The sequence below is a fragment of the Acipenser ruthenus genome, chromosome 12, assembly GCF_902713425.1.
Source record: "Acipenser ruthenus chromosome 12, fAciRut3.2 maternal haplotype, whole genome shotgun sequence".
Lineage (NCBI taxonomy): Eukaryota > Metazoa > Chordata > Actinopteri > Acipenseriformes > Acipenseridae > Acipenser > Acipenser ruthenus.
Genome location: NC_081200.1, coordinates 5,942,259 through 5,950,220, shown reverse-complemented (window position 1 = coordinate 5,950,220; position 7,962 = coordinate 5,942,259). Strand labels below are relative to the sequence as shown.

Below are 7,962 nucleotides of genomic sequence, written 5' to 3'. Positions count from 1 at the left end.
TTTCAAAACAGTTGTGCAAAACACAGCATTGACTTGACCTTTAGTGTTTTGCTGTTTCTCATTTCATTTGCAATTACATGCCGTCTCAACCCCACGAGAAGAGTATTACATTCTGTGAAGTATGAAATTGCAGAATTGTAAACAGCCTGAATCTATTATGACACCTGCCCACCTGTTTACCTGCAGAGACCGAGCGGTGACAGCTGCCACAGAGCGTACCTGTTACACCCAAGACAAATGCAACTGTCGCATTGTTGCAGGGTGTTTATTAAGCATTTATTTCAAATACTGTCAAGCTGAAAACAACTTTTTAAAACATATACATTTTAAAACTTAAAATAAACTTTGTTGCCTATTTTGAGTTTTAAATGTTTTCCTTTCCGTAAACATAAACAGCATATAATGATATTTTTATTGTTTATTTATATGATTTATTAATGTCAAAAAAAGCATCTCCTAACTAGCACGATAGTATGCATGAATGCAGCCTATATATTATTCTGAAATCCAAGGTACTTTCCACATCTCCACAGTATTTATGTGCATATAATTTATATATTTAAAAATAAAGGTTTTAAAAAGCTGTTATTTGTGTGTAGTCATTTTGTAATAAGCTCTGTTGAGTGGGTTTTTGGTTGTCGCCTTATGCAATACACACAGTAACATGGCATCTTTTCCCCTGGGGTATCTGGTGAAGTACATTTTAAAGTATACCAACGGGCTCTACGAAAACACGCATAACGCTTTGGTAAGGTTTATGGCAACCACCTTCAGTCTTGGATTACGAGTTTAACAGCAGCTAGGATGAAAGTAAAAATTTTGAGCATTGGACTATTCGTCTTTTTTCAAATACTGTCAAATGTTTCTGCAGAGTCTACATGTAAACTTAAAGCAAAATTCAATTTAAATGGATTTAAAAACACCGAAAAGAAAAAGGTGATCGTTGGGGGAATGTTTCCTATACATTACAGACTGGCCGCTTCAAACTCGTCATCTACTTCAATGCCGGTGTCTGTTTCTTGTGAGGGGTGAGAATTCAAAATATATTATTTCTAACTTGAATTAATGTTTTTGTTTTGTTTTGATTTTTGTTTTGGTAAAATATCGTTTTTACGTTGCCTTGTCAGTGGTTTAAATGTTTGCATATGTAAAATACTCATTTGACGCATTCATCTATATCATTTAGGCAATATAATATTTTTAAGACGATATCAGAAAACATAATTTGTTTTCAGTTTTGTACGTCTGATAATTAACACATTGATGTTAAAACATTTTTGTACAATGTTTGACAATAAGAAATTGAAGCTGATTAGCCTATTTTATCTTTTACTTTAAGGTTAAACTAAAAATTCCAAATGAATTCAGATGTAAGTTAAACTTCGGTCACAACTTGAACTTATTCTAAGTTTATTAAAAGACATCTTCAAAATATTGAAAAACAAATATGCTAAAATAATTAGGCTTAGGGACATCACAGATGTTCAGAAAATTAAAATAGTCCCTATTGTGTGCGTGCATATATATATATATATATATATATATATATATATATATATATATATATATAATATAAACATATATATTGTGTCATGTAGTATAGTCAACAAAAACGTCCACTTATATGTATGTTGTTATACTATACTCACTACCCGTGCCTTCTATGGCAATACACCAGCTAATCTGCGTCACAGCTGAGCAAGTGGGTTTGACTCCTCCCTCCACTGACGTTTCCTGTGCTCATTGGTTACTTGAAGCCCAGCTTTTACTCCAAAAACGAATCAATGGTGGGATAAATTAGACATTTCGAGCGTGACCAATAGTATTCTTTTCTGTCTTTGAGAATACCCAATGCTAGAAAGGAACATTATTTCTTTATTTCTTTATTGCTAAGCAGCTTCTTAGAACAATGAGGTTCTATTCAAAGCGCTTTAACTTGGGAGTTATTTAAAGTTATTCAGATAAAATAAGGTTTGATATTAATGGCCTTTCATTCCTGGGCATAAATAAAATAAGGTTTGACATGAACAGACTGTGTAAAATAAACAAACAAAACCAAAAAAACAGCTCATGAGTTGCAAGTTTGTGAACAGGTTTCTTGTGTGTTTCGTATATTGTCAGTTGCCTGTCAGAAATATGAACCCATTTGATTCCTAGTCTGTCACTACTTAGACACAAAGTACAATCTGAAGACAACCTGCTGCTTATCTGTCATTGGATGAGGATGTGCAAGTACATACAAACAGCTGATATGATTGCCCAAACCAGCGCCCTCTAGTGGTCTCTTAGAAAATGGATTATTTTAGTTCAGTCCTACAGTTCTGCTTCTGAGAGGGCCATTCTGTATCCTCTGTACTGTTTGTACTGATCATACATTTCCCTTAAGCCCTGATTTTGGTCTACAAAAATAAATAAATCATAATTTCTGGACATATTCATATCCAATAGCAGTATAATATTTTCAGTTTGTATCTGTTTTGAGAAGACACATTTGACATACACCATTTTATGTAAGGCCTTATATAACCCCCTCCTTATATATCCCCAGGGGTTCCTAATAATTACTTTCAGTGTTACATTCACATGTTTCTTTATTAGGCAAACCATACGATTTTAGTTGTGTTTGTATCCCCACAGATTCAATTACAGGACGTTTCGGTGGGCACAGACCATGAGATTTGCCATAGACGAGATCAACAAAAGAGAGGACATCCTTCCAAACACAGAACTGGGATATGTGATCTATGATTCATGCTTCACAATCTCCAAAGCTGTGGAAGGAACCCTGACCTACCTGACAGGACAGGATGAAGCTGTGCCCAACTACAGATGCAGCTCAGGGGCTCCGTTAGCAGCCCTGCTAGGAACTGGGGGATCTGCCCTTTCCATTGCCACAGCCAGGATCTTAGGGCTCTACTACTTCCCTCAGGTATTATATATACAGCTATGGTAAAACTGAGAAGCTGCTGATGATTAAGGATTATGGGACTTAACCAAAATGTGATTTTTTTTCAGCTTGATAAGACCTTAAAAGTGCACAGACTCAGGGTGCAAGGTGATGGTCACGCTGCTCAGCTGGATCTAAAAGCAGACTGGTAAAAGATAAAAAGAGGATGCTCTGGGGAAGGTGAACGGTGTCAGTGTGTAGCACATGGCAATTTAATATAGAAGATTTAGTGCCGATTCTTTAATCCACCATATTACATAGACCTTTTTTCCCCCCATCGATTCCAAAGAAAATCCCAAGGGATTTTGCTTATGGATAAAAATAAATGAATGAATAAATAAATAAAAACCCTGTAATAAATATTCATGGGTTTCATTTATTTGAAGCTCTTATAAAATATCCTGTTATATTCCCATCGGATTCTCTTTTGTATATTTTGATGTAGAAAAGCTAAGAACCCTAATGTAATCATAATAGGAAATAACATTGGATTACAATAACTAGCTCTGATCCAGGCAGGAGTCATGCACTAAAATACTACACAGAGAATTATATAGGCATTGTAAAAGCTTTTTGTCCCCGGAGGGTAAATTCAACCAACTGTTTGTGTTTCTAGGTCAGCTACTGCTCCTCCTGTACGGTTCTGAGTGATAAATTCCAGTTCCCCTCTTTTCTTCGGACGATCCCAAATGATGACTTCCAGTCCAAGGCCATGGCGAACCTGGTTGTTTATTTCGGGTGGACCTGGGTGGGAACCATAGCAGCCGACGACGACTATGGAAAATACGGCATCAAACTGTTCAAGGAAGAGGTGGAGAAGGCTGGGGTTTGCATCTCCTTCTCTGAGACCCTTCCCAAGCTGTATTCCAGAGAAACGATCCTCAACATAGTGGAAACCGTCAAGCGATCTACAGCCAACATCGTTGTCGTGTTCGCTGCTGACGTGGACCTGTCTCCACTGATAGAAGAGCTCATTATCCACAACATCACTGACAAAACCTGGATAGCAAGTGAAGCCTGGGTTACATCAGCTTTGATCTCTAAACCAGAATACTATTCAGCTCTTGGAGGGACTCTAGGTTTTGCCATTCGGAGAGCCCACATTCCGAATCTTAAAGAATACCTCCTTAACATAAACCCCTTTGACTCACCTGATCCTTTAATAGGTGAGTTTTGGCAGCAAGCTTTCAACTGTACACTGGAGGATATGCATGCCGTTGAAAACATGTATACAGCCACAGTCAGTGGTAACATGACTAACACAAGACTACACAGCATTGACCCCATTGCTAGCCATCTGTGTACAGGGCTGGAAGAACTGGACAAAATCAATAACACATATTCTGATGTCTCGCAGCTGAGATTCACCTACAGTGTTTATAAATCAGTATACACTGTGGCACATGCTCTTCATGACATGGAGACATGCATCAAAGGAAAAGGGCCATTCGTTGATCAGACCTGTGCCAACATTTCAGATTTTGAACCCTGGCAGGTAATTGTAACATTTTTCATAATGAAAGTCAAAGTAATATCCCTTTCATTTTCACCCATTCCCAGTATTTTGACAACATTTTAAAATGTCCCATATTTAAAAAAAAACACCCCAAAACCCCCCAAAAAACAACAGTTTTTTGCTATAGTGAAAGTACAGTAAACTCACCCAACCTGAAAAAGTGAAGGTTTTAAAATCCATTTTCTTACCCCATAGTCCCCCTTTTCTTCTGTTGAAGATCTTACATGCAAACATTATTTATGAAAAGAAAATGTGTTTGAAGCCTATAAGCTGACAGTTTGTTCTTTTTGTTTTTGCTTAAAACAGGTTTTCCAGTTAATTCCGTAGCTTGTTTATTCAATTACAAATTTGTATATTTTCATAAGAAACGCACAGTTAGCAGGAACATGCAATGCAAACTGGATCCACTGTGCATTGCTATTACTTGTCTTGTAATGCCCCTCTTGTTACTACTGTTACAGTTAATGTATTATTTGAAGCACGTCAGATTCACTGCTCTGGATGACGAGGTCGTCTCCTTTAGTAACGAAGGTGACGTGACTGCAGTATATGATATCTTGAACTGGCAGAGGAACCCGGACGGGACCATCTCATACGTGGAAATAGGACATTACAACAGCACTGCACCTCCGGGCTCCGAGATGACCATTAACAATGGTTCCATTGTCTGGATCAATGACAAAGTTGAGGTTGGTCCATGCAGCAGCAGGGGGGGGTTGGTCTGTCCACTTTAACACAGGGCTACATTTCAGATTGATTCAGACTTCAGATCCGCCCTTTCTGCTCTTTACCGTAGGCTCCTCGTTCCGTGTGCAGTGAGAGCTGTCAGCCTGGTACCAGAAAGGGGATACGTCAAGGGGAGCCTGTCTGCTGTTTCGACTGCATTCCCTGCGCCGATGGAGAAATCTCCAATGAAACAGGTTTGTAGAACAGGGTATAAACGAGGCTGCTCAAATGCTGCTCCCTGTTCTTCGTTTTATTGGTACACGATGAAATCTGACAACTTTAAAAGCAGATTTAGAACCTGCACACTGCATTTAACCACTGGTTCTACAGATACAGATCTCCCACTCTTTTTAAAATGAAATGTTAATTAGGCATTCCGGTGTGTCATGGTGGTGATCCATTGGTTCTGTTTTGATAGTGAGCCAATCAAACCTCCAGGCCGGTACAATATCAGTACATTTTTTCATCATACTTGTTAATCTGGTATAGAATGGCCCTCCAGGACCAGAGTTGCATGTACGGTGAAAATAGGTCTGAATTGAAGGTGTGTTTAATATGTTGTGGTTTTTTTTTTTTTTTGTCAAACAGATTCAAGGGAATGCATTCAGTGTGGTGAAGATTACTGGTCTAATACGAATAGGGATGCCTGCGTGGCAAAGGAAATTGAGTTTCTGGCGTACGACGAAGCCCTGGGAATTACTTTAATAGCTGTTTCAGCCTTTGGGGCCTGTATTGCTATTGCCGTGGCAATCATATTCTTAGTCTATAGAAACACTGCCCTGGTGAAAGCCAACGATGCAGTGTTAAGCTTCTTCATCCAGTTTTCGCTGGTCATTACCTTCCTGAGCTCCATCATCTTCGTGGGCGAGCCAGTGAAGTGGTCCTGTATGACCAGACAGGTGTCCCTCGCACTGGGGTTCTGCATTTGCCTTTCCTGTATCATGGGAAAGACCATTGTGTTAATGTTTACCGCCAGGGCAGCGAAATCGAAAAACCCAGAGAAAACCAACAGCGAGCCGATCAGACCCATCCACCAGAGGATCATTGCCCTTACTTGCATTCTGATCCATGCTTGCGCATGCACTGTGTGGCTGGTCCTTTACCCCCCTTACCCTGTGAAGAACACAGCGTCTCAGAACATCAAGATCCTTCTGGAGTGCGATGAGGGCTCCATCATATTCATATGTTGTATCTTTGGCTATGATGTGCTGCTTGCCCTGCTGGGTTTTGTTTTTGCCTTCATGGCCCGCAAACTTCCAGATAATTTTAACGAGGCCAAGTTTGTGACCTTTGGAATGCTGGTGTTCTTTATCGTCTGGATTTCCTTTGTCCCCGCGTACTTGAGTACCAGGGGGAAATTCATGGTCGCTGTTGAGATATTTGCTATTTTGGCCTCAAGTTTTGGCTTGCTGGCCTGCATCTTTATCCCTAAATGTTACATTATCTTACTGAAACCAGAAAGAAACACAGAGGCTTTAGTGAGAAGTAAGCCCAAAATGAATGATACGAGTGCACCAGGCACCTCAGCTTCCATTACCAGTGAACTAAACAGCACGACCATTTCTACTGTCTCCTTAGATGAGTGAACCTGGTGTGCTGGTAATCTCTCAGGCGATGGTTCTTTGAATCACATTTAAGGGCTGAAAATAGTGTATGATACTTAAATAAAATGATATAATCCCAATTTCAAATAATTGTAACTGTGCTTTAAAAAAATTAAATTTAAAGAAGTAAGGTGTAATATGTGTAAACTATTTTTAATTGCTATTACTGCTTCTAATTTAAATAGTAATTATGAATGCATGGGTTTTATATCTGTCAATCAATCAATATTCGTTATCTATTTATCTATCTATCTATCTATCTATCCATATGATAATTTACCAGTCTTTGTTGTTTTTTTTTTGTTTGTTTTAAATGTCCCTTAGGAAATTGAGTTAACTTTTAAATAAGCTAGTACTGTATGTCACTGTATATGATTGCAAATGTAAAATTGGAAGGAATAAAGATTATATTTATCTTAATTTAAAAAAATTCTATGTGGAAAAAAATCTAATTTGTACAATGCGCTTATCTGTTTGAACTTCACTGAAAATAAAGCAGATTCTTATATTCATGTACTTGTTTAAAAAAATAGTGTCAGAATAAACTGGTTATGGGGTTGAGTCATCATATTATGCCTTTGTATGTATTATTTAATGAGAAGCAAAATAAAGCTCTGAGAGGCTTGGTCACCAACTCAGCGACAGTGTTAGCAGCACACAGTACTATATTAATGACTAGTAGCTGGCACAGGTTACAGTACTCAGCGACAGTGTTAGCAGCACACAGTACTATATTAATGACTGGTAGCTGGCACGGGTCACGGTATTGTGCTATTACTGGAACTTTACCCTGAAGACAAACATGTGGGAGAAAGTCCTGTGCATATACAGTCTTGTACCACTGAAGCACGTGTAGTTTTGAGAAGACAGAACAACCAGGTATACTATCAGGTATGATGAACTGCATGGCTTCTAATTCATTGTGTGGGGTGTAACGTGGAAGATACACACACGTGGACTGAGTCAATGCTGTACTAACTGTACAGAGGAGGCTTCCCCCCGCATGTGTAGGGTATATATTGTCAGGGTGATAGAAGTGCCCTGGCCTCAGTCCATATGAACAGCCATGTGTTCTCATTATTACAAAATAATATCAGTAATACATCTGCAGGTGACACATACATCTGTCACTGGTCTTTCCAGTGGTCAACTGTCACCCTCTATGGGAT

General features: G+C 38.7%; 1 protein-coding gene across 1 annotated transcript; it reads left to right on the top strand.

Annotated features, from left to right (window-relative positions):
- Positions 1-749: 749 nt before the first annotated feature.
- On the top strand, positions 750-7,349 carry LOC117416611 (vomeronasal type-2 receptor 1-like). The gene is made up of 6 exons (XM_034027865.3): positions 750-1,028; positions 2,638-2,929; positions 3,564-4,442; positions 4,925-5,152; positions 5,260-5,383; positions 5,778-7,349. Exons 1-6 carry the CDS (start codon positions 805-807, stop codon positions 6,773-6,775), a joined length of 2,745 nt encoding a protein of 914 aa, XP_033883756.2. The 5' UTR covers positions 750-804; the 3' UTR covers positions 6,776-7,349.
- The last annotated feature ends 613 nt before the right edge of the window (positions 7,350-7,962 follow it).